The sequence below is a fragment of the Arachis duranensis genome, chromosome 4 (genome assembly GCF_000817695.3).
Source record: "Arachis duranensis cultivar V14167 chromosome 4, aradu.V14167.gnm2.J7QH, whole genome shotgun sequence".
NCBI lineage: Eukaryota > Viridiplantae > Streptophyta > Magnoliopsida > Fabales > Fabaceae > Arachis > Arachis duranensis.
Window position 1 is genome coordinate 107156163 of NC_029775.3, and position 18754 is coordinate 107174916.

At 31.3% G+C, this 18754-nt stretch overlaps 1 protein-coding gene and 1 long non-coding RNA gene across 4 annotated transcripts; both read left to right on the forward strand.

The window, feature by feature from the left end:
• Positions 1-4600: 4600 nt before the first annotated feature.
• On the forward strand, positions 4601-10233 carry LOC107485614 (uncharacterized). Of its 2 annotated transcripts, XM_052261182.1 has the most exons (14): positions 4601-4868; positions 5349-6007; positions 6106-6211; positions 6305-6343; positions 6450-6542; positions 6640-6756; positions 7320-7415; positions 7723-7836; positions 8090-8143; positions 8385-8432; positions 8649-8799; positions 8864-9029; positions 9208-9277; positions 9443-10233. In XM_052261182.1, exons 3-14 carry the CDS (start codon positions 6146-6148, stop codon positions 9695-9697), a joined length of 1269 nt encoding a protein of 422 aa, XP_052117142.1. In that variant the 5' UTR covers positions 4601-4868; positions 5349-6007; positions 6106-6145; the 3' UTR covers positions 9698-10233. The 2 variants fall into 2 exon arrangements, with proteins under 2 accessions (XP_052117142.1, XP_015961639.1); XM_016106153.3 differs by lacking the exon at positions 5349-6007 and having other exon boundaries at positions 4602-4868.
• Positions 10234-12795: 2562 nt separating this feature from the next.
• On the forward strand, positions 12796-16277 carry LOC127746795 (uncharacterized). 2 transcript variants are annotated; one of them, XR_008008575.1, is made up of 3 exons: positions 12796-13065; positions 14863-15121; positions 16027-16277. It is a non-coding gene; the product is annotated as an uncharacterized LOC127746795 (long non-coding RNA). The 2 variants fall into 2 exon arrangements; XR_008008574.1 differs by lacking the exon at positions 16027-16277 and adding an exon at positions 15415-15788.
• Positions 16278-18754: the final 2477 nt, after the last annotated feature.

Genomic DNA, 18754 nt, shown 5'->3' on the forward strand with positions numbered 1-18754 from the left:
GTTTTTGAAAACTTTTTCTAGATCTTCTGAAATTCCTTTCAGGATTAGGTTTAAAATTTTTTCGATTGGATGGTCTTTTAGATTCTTTGGATGACAAGCAGGAAGACTAAATTGTTCACAAAAAATTTCCAAATCAATACGATTTTGTGTTTTCTTATGAGCAAGTTGCCGTTGGATCTTATCATCCTGACAGATCTTTAAAGCAACGTTTTGGATGAAAGAGATAATTTGACCAAAACTTAACGCATCATAGGGAATTATTCCATCTGGATTTAAGCTACAAATTTTGTCCCTTACTTTATCTCCCAGGGATTTGGAAAGTCTGGCTAGGAATTTTTCCTTCCAGAAAGGTTGTTGACTATCTTCTCTGGTATAGACCTTAGTAAGAAAGGTGTCCTTGTACCATCCAAAGTCAGACAAAGTTTTGCATCTGAGATTGGAAAGTAATTCAGTAGAACGATCTTTCCAAAGAGATGAGTCACCTATGAAGTGGCTTTCTATAGTAAAGATTAAGGTGTTAACAGCATTAGGGATAGGTTCCCCGTCATCTCCAATGATGGGTTCGTTTTGATTATTAACCTTTATAGTAGAAAAGATTGATTATTTTTGGTCATCTAAAAGGTAGTTATCCCACTAACCTTTGAGTTGACCAGAGAACCCAGAAACAATAACATTGGCTATTGCTTCCTCAGAGGTTTTATGAGCAGCTTGATAGGCTGTGCCTACCATGGTTATATGCTGAAGCATACTCATGATGTTGTATTCGGTTTTGCCATCTATATTCCATTCATACATTATTGGCATTGAAGTTGACAAAACCTAGTTCTCTTTCTTCGAGAGCTAGATCAGGGGCAGATACTCGATTATACTATATGCAGAGGGTTTGGTTAAACCCTTCCACTTAGTCATAGAATTAGTCATGATTGGGCTAGCTTGAGAGATGATTTGTCGAATCATCACTTTGGTCCGAAGAAGACTCATTAGAGTCTTGGTCAAGGGCATTAATGGCCTTCGACGAGCAAGTTTGTATACGAGATGTGGATTCACCAGAGTTTGTAGGAGTTTCAGGGACAGTACTAAGACGGTTTAAAAGTTGGTCAATCCTTTGCATGACTTCAGAATCATTATATTCTTGATTTAGAGTAGAAGTTTTAAGACTTTGTTTAGCCTTGCTACTCATTTTGAAAGGTTTAAAAAGGGGGTTTTCAACAGTTTTAGAAGTAGAGACTTCAGGGACATTTTTCAAAGACAAAAAAGATCCTGAAGATGAAAGGTTGTCACCCAAACATTGTAAAAATCTATTAGTGTAATTTGATTGCTCAATGAGATTTTTAATATCTTTTGGGACGACAACTTCATCTACATTTTTTATTTTAAATGGAGAGGCCATAACTGGGTTATGTTCTTCCGTATTTGAAATAACAAAAGATCATTTTGGAGGAAACTCAGATCTGATTAAATTTCCATCTTTAACTTTCCAGGTTGAAATAACATTTGCTGATGATGAAATTTTTTTATTTTTAAAAGGATAATCAATATTGTTTTTGATGGAATAAGCATGAAAGCATTCAAAGAAAGAAATATGCATTCTGACATCATTGAGAAAACTGTAGTGCTTTTCTTTAAATAATGAGATTTGGGCAGCTGTATATGTACGTAAATACCATTCTCTATGGAGATCATACTCCTTAGAGTAAAGATTTTTACGTAAGGCTTCTTTATTTATAACAAATTCTGTGCTACTCATGGGCATCATCATTCATAGAAGAGTATGTTGGAGATTGAATAGATTGTAAATCAACATCGTCATCAGTTTGATAAAATAGTTGAGAAATGTTTGAATTATTTTGTACCCCTGAAATATTAATTCCAGGATTTGCGGATCTAGAAATTTTAGTTGAAAACTGAGATTGTGAAGTCACAGAAAAAGATCTTTTTGCTGAAGCAAAATTATTAGATGTTCCTACTTTAGATCTAGAGGAAAAAGAGTTTCATCTGTCAAAGAAAATCTCTACTCTTTCTGACTCATCCTGTTTTATTTCTCGTAAGAGAGGTGCTTGTCTAGGTTGCGTTGGAATGACTCGTTCAATTGACCATGACTGGGGAAGGTCAATTTCATCCCACTTTATGAGCCTTGGGATCGTGACGTTGACCTTTGTCATGTCGGTGACAAACAAAGTAGTTTCACGATCTTGAGATTTAAGAAGGACTCTAGAATTACAGGTGTTCATGACCTTGTATTGAATCCTAGAGATTAAAGCGGCTGGGATAGATCCTTTCTTCATGTTAAGACCATGAATTTGGATGTTTAGAAAAAGAAAGTCAAGGATGTTGATATCTAACAAACTGACTGTTTTGTTTGGAAAACAGTTGAAATAAACCGGACCGTGTCCTAGACTTGTTTCTACTGTTCCGATTAAGGAATCTTGGAAATCATTGTGCCTAATATCTCTAAGACACATGAGGATGGAAGCATTAAGACCTTCTCTGATGAGAGGTTTTACAGCTACCTGGACACATCCTATGTGAAGATATTTGTAGTGATGGGCATGTTCTCTGACATATTGCTTGGTTAAAAGATGGAATTCCTCGCCAGAGTCTGGTCTTAAAGGAATATTGTTTTCAGCGGTTTTGATAATATAGTCTGATTTTCTTTTGTTGTCATCAGGAACATGTAACTCATCTTGAGGGATTTTGGGTATTTCCCAATTGTCTATGGCTTGATTGATATCTTCGAAACAAACTTCTTCTTCGAAGATATTGTGTTTGGGAGAAAGTTCCTCGAGCCGAGTTACTTTCTCTGTAAGAGGATTGGAAGAAGAGTGGGGTGAAGAGGTGGAGGAAGAAGACGGAGAAGATCCCCTAATGGAGAGACGTCTAGAGAGTGAACGGAAGAGGTTAGACATAATAAAAATAATATCTGATATCATTGCCTTCCTTTAGTTCAGACAGAATATTTATATTATCACTAAACTATCACTCAAATTTTTGAATCTGGGGTTTATAACTCTTTTTTTTATCCATAGCCACCAGGAGTTCTTACGTTCGGATCTTATCACCTTCAAGAACATCGTCAAATTAGCCTTACTGCCCACCACAAGGGTCTTACTGCTACAGTCCCTTTAAGTGATAAGATTAAACTGCTTGTACTTCTAGATTTAAAACATAGTATTGTTTCATATATACAGAAATAAAGAACATGAACAGAAAATAAAATTCCCAGATCCACGAACCTCAGAAATAGTTTAATGATAATAATATTCCTACTTCCCCATCAGGCTCTGATACCAGATGACCCGAATCGAAACAGGGTGATTAGATTTACTAGAACAGCATGTATGCATACATAAATCGAAACATGGTGATTAGATTTACTAGGACAGCATGCATGCATAAATCGAAACAGGCTGATTAGATTTACATAGAGAGCTAAATCTAATCTGCCTCATTCGATATACATAGAGAAGTGATTGGAGAGATCCATGTAATATTTCTTCATTTGGGTGAATTGTGTAATATTGAGTTAGATTTGGTTTAATTGTGTATTTTACCCTAATTTTTTTTATAAAAATAATTTAATGCTATAAATTTTTTGTGTCATAATCTATAATATCAAGACAAAACTACAAAATTTTAAAAGATTTATATTCGCGTAATGTTATATTACGGGTAAAAACACCTAGGTATAATTTAAATTTTAAAAATTTTGTAATTTAAATTATATCTAATCCAAATTTTGCATTTTTTTAAAAATCAAATAAGTTGATCAAATTAAATTGGAGTAGTTTGAATTAGATAAATTTAAAAAAATTCAAATTGATACAATATAAATTTTTTAATTATTTAAATAAAATTGTATTAGATCGAAAAATAAAACTAAACTGATACCATTCAAATCATAAGAAATTATATAAAAAATCTAAATTATTGATGAAAAATCTAGTAAATATCATTTTTTTATAGTTGTTTTGATCTTGTCATTACAAAAGAGATATGTGTAAACATGATGTTTTTGTTTAATTACTCTGTTGATCCTTTTCGCAAAATTTTTAATTAGGTCCCTATACTTTTTTTTTTCTTTTAATTGAGTCCTTGCACCAATTTTTTTTTAATTAAGTCTCTATACTTTTTTTCCTTTTATTTAGGTCCCTATACCAATTCTTTTTTTTTAGTTGGATTCTCATAAAATTAAGCCAATTACTATCAAGAGGGACTTAATTGAAAAAAAAAATTTAGTGCAGGGATCCAATTAAAAAAAAAGGTATAGAGACTTAATCAAAAATTTTATAAAATTACAGGATCAACAGAGTAATTAAACAATTTTTTTTAAATTCTATTTGTAAATGAGATATTTATATACCTATTTTATTTTTAAACGAAATAAATAATAGAGTATAAAAATACATACATATTGATAACATATCAGTAAAAATATTTTTCTAAATTGAAAAAATAATATAAATGCTTACAACTTTTTTTTTGTTTACTTTTTTGGGCACACAAAGTGCAGTCACTTTGAAATTTTAAACTCATAGTATAAATTCTTTCATTACAGTGACGAAGAAAGAGTGGGGGGTATAATTATATTATTAATAACAACTCTGCCGCTGCCACGGTTTCTCTGTTTTTTGTTTTGTTTTTTTTGTTTTGTTTTTTCTTCTCCAAATCTTCATTTGCCAACAATGCAAGCAAGCAACCTGCTTTGAAATCGACGCAACCATCTTCTTCATCATCATCCCAATTGCAATTATTCATTCATTTATTCATTCCATTCTGTCATGTTTAGCGTGATTTGCGCCTCAAAAGTTCCCCACAATTCTGCTCTCAGATCTGACTCTCCCCCTCTCTGACCATAGCAACAGCAACAGGTAACTGATCTGATTCAATCCCATCTTCTTTTTGTTATTATTATTATTTGAATTTCAGATGTAATATGGGATTCTGAATGATGGGTTGCTGCCAAGTTTTGATTTTGCTGCCTCCCATGACCTGGGGTTTTTGTTTTTTATCCCTTGCTCTGTTATTTTGCACTCTGTGTGACATGATGTGGCTGGATAGTGCTACTTGGAGATGTGTTGGGATTCTGTTTGTTGCTAGCTTTAAGATTTGTTGGAGGATTGCGAAAATGGATTTGACTGATGTTGAAGTGCTAGCTAAATTCATGAGCTCTTGTTATTATAGTTGTGGACTTTTGGTTCTTGTTGATTGTGGTGTGTACTGAATAATTGGAATTATATTATAGTGCATGCCAAATTTGTGAGCTCTCTACATTGATTTTTGATATGGAAAGTAGGATGATTTGAGTGGGAGTTTGGGATTGAAATTGGACTTTGTATGATATAATGTAGGGGGCATTCTCTTCAGCAGCTTGGAACTCCATTTCCATGAATTCTGGTTGGATATGATGAATAGTTGAACACCCTGTTTCAAGTGTCCATAGTTGATAATTGATTACTCCAAGGAATTTGGAGTTCTGGTTGGATAATACAACGGTAGCCATAACTAGCAATTTTCATGTTGATTGAGGTTGCCCATATGAATCAAACAACATCGTAGTGTTTTACCTGGATAATGCTGCTACTATTTTATTGACTAGTACTGAATCATTGGTATGTATAGTAGGTGTGACTATGGTAGTTGTGTTGTATGTGAAGATTTAAAGACACCTCGTTAGCGGCAGACATCGACCAATTTTCTATATATTCTAACCATAATGTTAGGAGTAGAAGCTTAATAACCGATAATAACTAATTAAACTTTTGAAGCAAATATAAAGCAATTTAGACAAAACTCCGAAAACAATGGAGTTACTAGTTACAGTGGCTTTTCGTTATCATCTTTAGTAGAGCATGCATTTCTAAATGCTTGTCATGGACAACTAGACATGAATCAGAATTCTGTTAAAAGTGTGAGCTCCGCTAGTGGTGAAAAAGATGCTAGGATTTATGCTGTGTTTGCAAGTGCAGACCATCGTTGATGCACTTAGATTCAATTTTGTTTCTGTTTGGTAACTCCCTCCCCTAACCTTATCCCAAAAGCTTTGTTTTCTTTTCGTTTTATGTTTACATCCTCATTTTGATTGCTAATTTTTATAATTTTTTTCAGCTGAATCCTGAAGGTCCTATAATTGAATAGTGCTGATACAATGAAGAACATAGTGGCACCTATGGAAAAGGCTTTGCCTTCTCCCACTTTTCTGTGGAGATTCAAGGTCTGTTAAAATATCATCTATAAATTACGATTGAGTTCTAAATACTACTCCCTTAGGCCTTAAGTGGTCTGTCTTGCTCATTTGTTTTTGCAGATGGTACTCTTTCTGATGTGGGGACTTACTTGCTGCAAGGTCAGAACCTATCTTTTCTCTTTTCTAACATCTATATTCTTCCCTTGTACCAGTGAATTTCTTTACCTATTTCACACCTCTCACTTTTTTCCTGTCCTTGCACCAGGTTGGTTGGGACTCTGTCATGAGAATGGATGCGAATTTGCGAGATCTGTTTTTATACGAGGCATTTTTGTATTATAACCCTCTCCTTCTTGTGGTGAGTTATACATGGATTCTTTTATATGTATATATCATACATTGAACACAATTTTTTTGTGGAACTTTTCCTGATAATTTTATTATCATTGTTTCAGACTATGATGGTCTGGCTTTGGGGAGTCAATTTGTGGGTATTCCTACAATCAAGTATAAATTATCCGAAGATTTTTGAAATTGATCAAAACCACCTCACTCACAGAGAGATATGGAAGGTAGTTGGATTCTTTTGCATACTTTTGGAAACAAACATTTTTTTACTCAGGGAAAATTGTTTGATGATTTACTTGATTCTTGTTTTTTGCAATGCCTTATATGGGTTGTTGACAGTTGAGAAAATTACATATATAATTAGAGAGAATTATATGCTAGACAATATGGCACTGTTAGTGCATACTAGTACTATATCATCAGGTAAATGTCACAATTAAAAATAACTGAAGTCTATAAACTATGAATATAATAATATGAGGTGCCAATATCTGAATATCTCCCATGCCCATCTTTCTAATATTTGAATATATATATATGACCAAACAAAACCTTCAAGTCAAGACATTTGCAACTTAATCTTCAGATTTAACAACGGTTATGCAAAGTATTCCTTCATTCAGTTTCTCCTTGATTTAATGACTGTCAATCTCCATCTACTTTGTGCTATCTAGCGATATTGATCATAGCAGCTTTGCCCATTATTCTTAGAAGTTTTTGCAGTGGTTTGATTTGGATAAAATTTGTCTAAGTTTCTGTCTATTAACCATATTTGTGTTATTTTCAGTGTAGCACTTGGATGACGATTCTTGTCCCTACTAGCATGACTGCCTATCTGTATCTATATTCTCACGGGGAAGTATCATTAGCTGCATCTCAACCTGTTAAGTATCTCCTAAGTTATTTCCTTCTAGCTTTTAAGTTGAATCTGACTTATTGCTTAAAGATGACATTCATAAGCATTTTTTACATTCCTTGTCATCTTTTGAGTTACATAAAATGTATGACATGCTTTCCCTCTTTGCGTATGGGCTGCTTTCTGGTTATGATATTATGTAGACATAAATTACTTTTTTTAAAAGGCAATAAATAACTTTTTCTAGATTCGAGCAAATCAATTGCTTTCTGTGATCTTCTCATGCGAGAATCTTTACTACCTTATGTTCTGATCATGTTCCCTTCATATGCAGGTGCTTCTCTACATTCTGTTCGCTGTTATCATGATCTTTCCCTTTGATATTTTCTATTTGTCCTCTCGGTACTTCTTTTTGAGGACATTGTGGCGGATAGCTTTTCCTTTGCAGGCAAGCTTCTTGACTGCCATGAAAACTATGAACTTTTTCGTCTTATGCTTGCATTTGGTTAATTTCATAAGAATCTGCGAGGTCCAACCGGTTTTCTTTCATCTTCTTTTCCTTGCCTTTTCTAGCCTGAGGCTACTAGTTTGAATCAACGATTCTACTAGTGTACATAAGTTTTTCAGTTGATTTTCTTTCACCTGCCATTTCTATAGCTTATCAACTTGTCTCACTAATAATGGTTTTACTCTTCATACAGCCAATATCGTTTCCTGACTTCTTTGTGGCTGATATTTTAACCTCCATGTCAAAGGTACGACAAATGATCTAACAGTAAACTTCTTTCTGAATTTTTCCTCTTATTTCATGTCACCTTAAATGTGAATTTATATCTTAGTTGGGCATTCACATTAAAAATGCTTAGATTACCACCTTACCGCTTTAGTCATATGGTAAATGTTAAAGAAACTTACCACTGTGGTCCACGATACTTTTTGGGTTAATAGTCTCTTCCTCTTTGTATATTTTTGTTCTTAATTGTTTACTTCATACAGGTGTTTTCAGATTTGGAGCGATCGGTTTGTAGGATGGTGAACAAACAGGTAATATATGGTTTTTAAATTAAATGGAAAAAAATATACCAAGTTTTCTTTTTCTTTACTGCTATTTACTTGTCAATCTCTACTTTGTTCTTGTGTCTTAAATCTCACGGTACATGATTTTCTTTTCCCACTCTGTTATTTTATTTGGTGACTTGAATACATAAAAACTTCTTCGACACGGTATTTGAAAGTATTTTAACTTTCTATGATATGCAGGTCGCCACAATTGCTTGGCTTGAAGCCGATTCGGTCTGTGGTAGTCACTCTGTTGCAATCCCAATGGCTCTTGTTCTTCCTTATTTGTGGCGTTTATTGCAATGTCTTCGTCAGTACAAAGATACTAAAGACAAAACTTGCCTTTTCAATGGTAATTGATCTTTTTGTTTTTAACCCTGCTAAGTATTCTAACTCCTTTCTTACTTGCTATCCAGCTCTAAAATATTCAACAGCATTCCCAGTGATTTTTCTCTCGGCGCTGAAGTATCACGTCTTCCCCGAGAAATGGACAACTATTTATCGGCCACTGTGGCTATTCTCGAGTTTAATTAATTCGCTCTATTCATTTTACTGGGATATAACCAGAGATTGGGATTTAAGGTACCAAATCTACCTTCTTTCAAATTAATAGTGACAAACATTACAGATTTGCATAGTCACTATATCTTAAGCTTAATAAAGATGTTAAACAAATAGATTGAAATGAACATATAGGTGTGGAACTTACTTCTAATGCCAAGTTTGTGTTATGTTGAGAAATTTTTTTCCTTGTCTTCAGTGGCTTTTCGCGCATTTTCAAGTTTAACAGACCAAGTGCAGTTTCGAACGCGCTTCACGGACGACAATGGGTAAGAAAAGCAGATTCATCTTATTACAAAGAGAATAGTTCAAACATGTTTAGTCTTGCATTGCATAAGTATCATCACCTTGCACTTGCATATGTTCAAGAAGCATCATTATTTGAAAGATACAACACACGTTTTTATTTCACAAATCCGACTTCTGAGTTGCAGATATATTTTTGGATGATTGGAAGCAACTTTATTCTGCGCGGCTCGTGGACGTACAAACTATCTGCGCATCTCCGGCATAACTACTTGACAGTGTTTGCAATCACTCTTTTGGAGATGTTCCGACGGTTCCAGTGGATCTTCTTCAGAGTTGAAAAGGAGGTGAATAAGACAACACGATCCAGTGGCATTCAACTCGTCGAAAGCGAGAAAGAGGACGAGAAATTGCTAGGCACCACTAACATTCATGATGTATAGAAAAATGATTTAAGAAAAACACATTCATCCAACCAAATTTTGGCAATGTCATCTTCATATATTAGCATCAGCTCTAATTCAATTCTTTATACCAACATGAGGGATTATTCATGCATATATATGCATGAATGTGTAAGTGTAAGATTAATGGAGATATCTCATTCCATTGATGAAGCAGCACTTGGTTGAAACTGAAATGCATGCAAAGATGTTTACTAATGAAAATGAGTTTTAGCAGTTCACTGAAGATGAGGAAGCTTGAAATTGAGTGCACATTCAAGAGCTGCAACAAGGTCTACTTTGAGATTGAAGAACATGATGATTTATTTTTTTTAAGAAAAAAAGGAAAAAAAAAATATACATAGTATATTCTTTCCATTTTTTTTGTTTAAATTAGATTAGCATTTTTGTAACTAGAGAATGGATACACAAAAGCTTTGTTTGCTTGATTCATCTAAGAGGAACTAGTTAGTATACTTGATATTTATTTTGAATTTCATAATTTCTACAATATTAAGCGGGTTTTAATTGTCTCAGCATGGATTTGCATACATCATCATGCAATAATAATGCTAATGTTTCTCAAAATTTGCTTAGTTTACCCCTTGTCCATTGTTCCATATCTATCTAGTTGGTTTGGCCATAATAATAGCACTTCTTTTTTGTTTCTATATGATTCAAAGTGGTTTGATGAGTCTCTTAAAAATTATAAATAATGTATGAGATTTGGCAAAGCATAATTTTTCCTACATTTGGTGATTGGTGCTATTTATTATTAAATTTGGCATATATAAGTATAATGGCAAGAGATTCTATTTGGTGAAGAATAGCAAAGCTATTTCTAATGTTTTATGGAAAGATGTAATAAAATTACATTTCTAAAAATTTAAACTCGTTACTAAAGGTATAAATTATGGCTGAAAATTTTAGATATGGATCGAAATTTGGTGTAATGCCTCAAAATATGATCTCTAGTGAAATACGAAATATATGTTTCAAATTTCTCGCAATCTAAGAGAAGTAGGCGCAGAACTAGAAAATTTTTTGGGAGGACCAATATAAAAAATATAAATTTAAAAAAAATAAAAATTAAAAAGAGACTAAATTAAAAAATTAAAGACATATACATATATCTTATTAATTTTGGAGGGGATTTTTTCATTTTTTTTTCTTGTAATATATGAAAATCTTTTTTGCGGTTCAAAATATGATTTGTAAGTGAAATACGAGAATATAGATTTCAAATTTCTCGTAATCTAAGAGAAATTTTTTTGTTATTTTTAGTGTTTTGTTTTTCACATCCTTTTCGGAATCCGCAAAAAACAGACCAATCGAGACACATGATAGATATAGATGGTGCTGAACTTGTTTACACCAAATCAATCTCATTTCAAAATTAATTTTTAGCCAATAACAACTTAAATAAATTCTTTTAAAAAAAAGAACTTAACTTATAAGAACTTTTATTAATAGTAATTTATAAATAAGTTATTTTGTGTTTAAATTTTTAGTTATAAAAATACTTATTTTAAAATTATAGCATTTGGATAAATAACTCAAGAACTTGTTATAACTAACTATAAAATAATAATAAGTTATATAAAAATAAATTACATGTGAAAAAAATAAAATTAAAACTAAATTTTATATCACACACAATGTTAAATACAAATTTAATAATAAAAATAGAATGGTAAAATAATAAAAAAATAACTGAAAGAAATATATAAAGTGATTCAGATGGAACATTGTTTTAAAATGGTGTTGCAAGGTCAATACTTTCACCAGATGAATCATTACGTGAAAATGGTAGTGGATGACCAATACTTCCAGTAGATAGAACATTGAGTGAAAATAATGGTGGAAGGTCAATGCTTCTAACAGATGGAACCTTGCGTAAAAATGGTAGTGGAGGAAAAATATTTACAGTAGAAACATGAAACAATTTTAAAGAGCCAAAAATAAAAGTAGATTTTTTTTATTTTAAAGTTAATTTTTTTTAGAAAAATGATAGAATGACTTATCGAGAGAAATAAGTCATATATTTCTATTTTTTCAAAAAGTTGTGAATTAACTCTTTGGAAAATTAAAAGCTTTTTTTTTAAATAGTGCCAAACACTCTTATTGTGACTTTTTATAATTCAAAAGAAAAAAAAGTAGCTTTCGCTGTTTGCCAAACGGACTCTAAATCTTCCCATTGAAAATTGTACTTAATTATATTAACAATTATGCTACATGCACACCACTTTTTGGTCATTATTTTTAGTTATTATATGAACAATGCTAGGAAACTAAAAAGTATTAGCAAAAAATCAGCCAAATACCTTTGAATGAATCCAAAATCTTTACGAGTTAATATATCCGAATGTTTCTTTTTCATACTAAATGGATGTTCTTTTATAAATTTTTCAAATTTTTTGTATTGCAAATGTGAATGTCTCTATATTTTTTTTAAATTTTATAGATATTTAATTATTTTTGTTAAAATATAACTGGATATTTCTTTTGTTAAGTATTAGAATATTTTTTTCATATTAATGAATATTTTTTTATATTTATATAATTGTATAGTTTACAGTCTCTTTAATCATCAAAACAGCACATAACATTATTCAATTAATATTTCATCATCGGAGGAAATATATATGTACGTACTTGAGAGTGAGTGACGTCACAAACGGAAATCTTGCCATCGTAGAATATGGTGAGTGGGTGTGATTGAGGTGTCTGCTGTCCTTGTAACGGGCTACTCCTACTTTCTTCTTCTTCCATGGAGCGGTGGTCGGAGGCAGGTAAATTCTTTCATGGTGGGAGGGAAGAGGTGTGTGTGTGATTGTTGGAGGTGGGTAGGTTAATGTGAGAGAGAAGAGGAAGATTTTTATAGGTTTTAATTAGGTTTACTTAATCAATTTTAAATTTTTTAAATTTTGAATTTAAAAAATTTAAAATTAATTATTAATATAAATTAATGTGATTTTGTTTAGTTTTTGACTGGTAACCTCTTAGTTCCATATACTTTTTCTTATTATATTTATATACGTATACCAATACAAAATTAAAAATCAAAGCCCTACTTTCACTCTTTACAAAAACTCCATTCTCACTCTTTACCCGCTGTACTAAAACCTACATCCCTCTTTCTCCTTCCTTCACTCTCATTTTCAGGCACGATCCTTCTTCCTCATTCTCACTCTCAAGCGCGATTTTTCTTCCCTCTCTCCTCTCCTTTTCTTTCTCTCCAGTGACACGATTCTCCTTTGCTGTCTCTTAGATGCGGTTACGATTCTCTTTCCTCTCTCTTAGACGCGGTGCTCTCTGTCTCAGACGAGAACTTCTTCGACTGCATTTTTCTTGTTTGACTCTGCAAGGTAAACTTTTACTCCTTGTGCTTTTGATTCTTCGTTTAAGCTTCTTCAGCTTGATTACACAATAATGAGCAGGAACGGATGATTAATATTTGTAGCGTAATCGTGATTTTTTTTCGGTTTTTGAATTCTACTCGAGGATATTGTGTGTTCTAGTTCTTTGACATTTTCAATGCATGTGGAGTTTATTTTTTGCATTATCTTATTTTTTTTTCGATTTTTAAATTCTACTCGAGGAATTTCAACTTAGCTGATAGCTCTGTGTGTTCTAGTTCTCTAAAATTTTCAATGCATGTGGAGTTTACTTCTATTTTTAGCTGAAATACCTTTTTACTTGGATTTTTAAGTTAATGGTTTCGAAATGGAGTGTTAGTACGCTAATTTTCACAATTGCTGATTGATAATATAGTTGTTTTGATAAATTTAATGGTCACCTATGGATGTTAGCTATCTAGTTTTGTTTCTTTTTTGTGTACAGTGTTATGTGCAAAGTAGATACTTAGTTTGTTATGTTTAACCTTATTGAGTAGCTGAATTTATTGGGAATCTGAAAATATAGGACGTATATTTTGGTAGAAATAATTCTAATCCTTAAGGTTGAATTATGTACATGAATGAGTTTATTGGTGATTATTCTTTTGAGTTTTTGCATGAATATGATTCCATAGATTGGTGTCTACATAGGCATTTTCAATAGATGTGTATCTACTATCTAGCTTTAATTTACATCTAAATCGAAATATTTATGATCGTGGAGTTAAAAATACCTAGCATTGTCATTAAATCATTGATTTTGTTGCATACATTTGCATTGTGTTGTCTTAGAACTTATATTTCAAGAGGTTTTGACATTTGATTTTATGATGAAACTGAAATATATGCTGTCAATGTAGCTAAGTGTTCTAAATTTAGATAAATATACAACATAGCACTTAGAAATGTGCAATTTGATGATGGATTGCACAGGAATAAGATGTTATATTGTAGTTATTGTAATAGGTAATGGTAATTGGTGAATTAGTAGTATCGTATATGTATATCTACCTATAAATGCTATCCATCTGTATAGTTCATTCTTTTGTGAGATTAATAAAACTTCTGAAGTTATAGGGTTAACTCAAATCAGGCCTTACCAGGAGGGCCTTATACATTAACCATCTTTGAACTATGGATCACTCTTAAATAGGAGAAAGAAAAGAAAGAATTTATTTTTATTTTTAATTTTCATAAGAGGAAAAAATGAGTTGGAGTCTGTTTGTGATATGAGTTGGAGTCTTATTTTTTAAATTTTGCTTTTAATTGATTATAAGTAGATTTTTGTGATATGAATTGAAGTCTGTTTAATTATTATATTAAATGAGTTTGATTATGCTTAATTTTTAAAACATGATATTACAGCATATTTGATTATAACTAAATTTTTTGTGATATGATTTGAAGTCTGTTTGATTATGTTCAAATTTTAAAACATGATATTATAGCATTTTTTATTATAGCATACTTGATATTTGATTATTGCATGAATTTTAACTTTTGTTTTTACTTTTTGAATTTAATTGGATTTTGATTGTTTAATTTTCTAGTTTTGAAAAATGCAAAAAAAGACTGCACCAAAACGAGTAGAAAGAAAACCAGAAAACTAGGACATTAAAGAAAAGAAAGGAAAAAATATATTCAAAGAAGTTTCGAAGGAGATGGAGTGGAGAAAAATATTGTCTTTAGTTTTTTGTTATTTATTTAACATCTATATTTTGATTATCTTGTTTTCTATGTTGACAAAGTTTATTTTCATTAATGTAGTGTTATGTTGACATGAGATGCGCACCAAACTTGTTAGTGACACTTTTTTTCGACTATTTGAATGATGCACAACGCAACGAGGTCCGAGCAATGAGTTTTGGATCCCTCTTGGGTATTCTCAAGGGGAATTTGAACCATGATTTGATTTTGTCCCTTGCCAACGCCTATAATCCCTCCAAGTTTCATCTTCTCACTCCAATAAGAAAAGTAAATGTTACTTGAGAATCACTGGCAGCTGTCTTGGGATTGTGTTCATACGGTAATAATTAAAATTTCTTTAAAATCCTTTAGTTTTATTAGTGAGAATTGACTGTAAAAATTTTATTTTTAATATCACTTGATTGGTATAGGAGTATAACTATATATTGAATCTGAATCTTACATTACTGATGACTTAGTTGCTGAATTTTTTACATATTGAAGTTATTAATCTTAAAAATATCGTGCTATGCTGAGTTTGATTGTCATGTTGATGAGTTTGATGTTTTAAAACATGTTATTGCAGCATATTTGATTATAATCGTGTTTCTCTTATTTTATTTTTAAAAATAGGTGACCCATCCAAAAAGGTAATTGAAGAGCATGAGCCCATGCTTTTAGAATTTAGAAAAAAAAACTCCAAACTTTTTGAGAGAAATCATGTTGGAAAATTCAACAAGGAGTCCCAGATTTAGAAGAGCATTCTTGTTGCATGCATTGGTAATATTTTTGTTGTCAATAAATACAACAATAACTCGGGATAAAATTTTTTCATTTGTAATTGATGTTGATAATCCAATGAAGTAATTGGATTAGATGCATTATTAATGACCTTATTGATGGAGCTAACAACTTCAAACAAGGAGTGGTGTCAAGTTTGAATGGTTGCATATATGTGTTTCAGGTATTTTTTATTTAAACTAATTTTGTGTTTGATTATTAACTAAAGCATGTTTGATTATAATTTAACTTTAAGTGATCGAATTTAAGTTTTATATTTCTACAAGCAAAAATATGGACCTTTTAATTTTGAGAAAGAATCACAACTGCCTTGAGTTTTTCATTAGACAAAGGATAGAATTTCTGACAAATTAGCATCAGAAAGAAAAAGTCCATTGGTACTTACATTGTCCACTCTCTAAAATTTTATTTTCTATCTATAAACTAATTACGCATGTGTTATAGGGGCTAATTAAGTCAAAGGAGCAGCAACTTGTGCCAAAACGGCCAGTTCAACCAAAGAAAAAGGTTGTAAAAGAGGCTACCAATGTGAAAAAACAACAAACTCAGAAGAAGAAAGTAGTAGACAATCCTAACAAGGACAAAAAAGATATGAGGCAAGAAGATTTTACAAAATTAAAGAGAGAAAAGAAGCAAGAAACAAACACAACTTTCAATGAAAAGTAAGTTAATTTGGTAAATAATACATGTTTTGTTTATTGACATCCTTTGTATTTAAAGTAGCAAATGATAGGAATTTGTTTTGTGTGTAAATGTGATAATTTCTTGGTTGCTGAATATGTTTTTAGTTTGATTATATCCTTTGATTTTGGTTACGAAATATGTTTCTAGTTTGATTACATCCTTTGATGAACTTGCTTGTTAAAGGATCCAAACCATAATCAAAATTTTAATTCTATTATTCTTTTCTGTTTTTTATTTTATAGACACCAATCTTGTGCATAATTCAGCCTCTGAATTTGATAAGTCACTGCTTGTCATTCTCATAGTTCTGTAGGTATTTTTTCAATTGTTCTAAATTTCTGTTTTCAAAATTTTTTTTCTTTTGGTTTTGTTTTGATTTTGGTTCTACATGAATTCTTTTGTGTGGTTTTGATATAATTAATATTCATCTTATCTGAGTTAATGTTTAAGTTTGTGATGAAGATCCAATATTATGTTATCTATTGTTGTTTATTTTTCAATGTTATGTTATCTATTTAATTTCATATGCAAAATTTTCACAAAAAAATAACTAGATATACAAAAAAATGAAAAATAAATTAAACTATCTACTTAAACTCATGATATTAGTTACTGAATATGTTTCTAGTTTGATTATATCATTAGTTTTTCTTGCATTATTCACCGCTAGAATGTTGAAACTGAAAAGGAAACAGGCTGCTCACCAAGGCAAAATATTGAAAATGAAAAGAAAACACGCTCACCATCAATGCCTAGCTTCGACCTTAAAGTTGAATTTTCTTCAACACCTCCAACACCTATGACCTTGGATTCAATTGATATTCCAACCCAACAAGTGTTGAGTTCAAAGACATTATCCCTAAATCAAACAATGGATGTGCCGATAGAGGTGTTAGAACCAATTGTTGAGGAATTAGAGTTGGATTCTGATATGACTGAAAAATTATACGACTGAGTGATGGGCGAATAGCAAGATGGAGAGAAAATTGTGGCAATATTTAGTGGGCAGCCAATGTCTTCCTTGAAAGGATTAATGGGCAAACAATGAAGACACGAAATCAATAGATAATTGGGTTAGTAATACAAAATATTGTTTCGTATAAAGTATTTATTTTATTCTTGAATTTGATTTTTTGATTACTAATTGTTTGTTTTGCTTGTATTAAGATGGTCAACTATTATTCATGCATGCTTAATGAGTCACAACAAATAATATTTGAGAATGATATATATTACATAAATTCATACCTACTAGTAAGAAATCTTACTATGTATCTATTCTTTTTTTATTTGAAAAATTTTGTTCTATTCTAATTTATGACCAATTTGATTCTAACTGCAGTTGTTGAGTTTTTATAAAGATGAGTAGGGTAGAAAGGGCTATACATAAGTTGACATAGGATGTCCGTCTAAAATCCCAAATTTTGGTGGTCATATGCATTAGATGTTTGTAATAACAAGGTTTATGTCCTAAATCCTTTGTTCACATCTAAAACTGCTGAACGGTAAGAAATAATCAATATGTTGTAAGTTTGTTTTGTTATAACAACTTTTATTTGTCTGGATATTTGATTATCATTTAAGTTTGACAATTTCATGATTTTTTTTAATAGGCAAGTTATCTTGACAACATGATAATAATTTTGGATCTTGGATATATTCAAACTCCCTCAACTCAAACAATTGAATATATGGACTTGCCCAAACAACCAAACCTGCATGATTGTGGTTTGATTTGAATAATAGAAGAATTGCCATAGATCAAGGAAGAATATCATCATGCAAATGCTCTTATGCGCACAAAATGATTGCCGAACTAAGTTTTTAGAGTTAGCAAATGATTATAAAATCCATGAAAAAATGAAAGGGAATCATGCAGGTTTAGTTGTTTGAGAAAATCCATATATTCAATTGTTGGAGTTGAGGAAGTATGAACATATCCAAGATTCACAATTACTATCATGTTGTCAAGATAACTTACCTATTAAAAAAGCCATGAAATTGTCAAATTTAAATGATAATCAAATATCCATACCTAAATAAAAGTTGTTATAACAAAACAAACTTACAACATATTGATTTATTTCTTGCCGTTCAACAGTCTTAGATGTGAACAAAGCGTATAGAACATAAAACTTATTAAAAACATCTAATGCATATAACCACCAATGACGATTATAACAAAAAGGTAAAAAAAAAAATTTTTCCTCGCATCCTAATTTTGTCGAAATTTGAAATTATAGAAGCACATTCTATGTCAAGTGATGTATAGCTCTTCTCACCCTGCCTATCTTTATAAAAACTCAAACAATTACAATTAATATCAAATTGGTCATAAGTTAGAATAGAACAAAATCTGTCAAATAAAAAAAAAGAGATACATAATGAGATTTTTTAGCATTGGGTCTATATTCAAGCAATATATATCATTCTTGAATTTTGTTTGTTGTAACTCATTAAGCATGCATGAATAATAGTTGACCACCTT

What these genes read in the sequence shown, in the direction of transcription:
- LOC107485614 (XM_052261182.1), top strand. Translation starts at nt 6,146, where the DNA reads ATGAAGAACATAGTGGCACCTATGGAAAAGGCTTTGCCTTCTCCCACT. An exon ending in ATAACCCTCTCCTTCTTGTG is followed by an intron (nt 6,543 to 6,639) that starts GTGAGTTATACA and finishes TCATTGTTTCAG; the next exon opens with ACTATGATGGTCTGGCTTTG. An exon ending in TTTTAACCTCCATGTCAAAG is followed by an intron (nt 8,144 to 8,384) that starts GTACGACAAATG and finishes TACTTCATACAG; the next exon opens with GTGTTTTCAGATTTGGAGCG.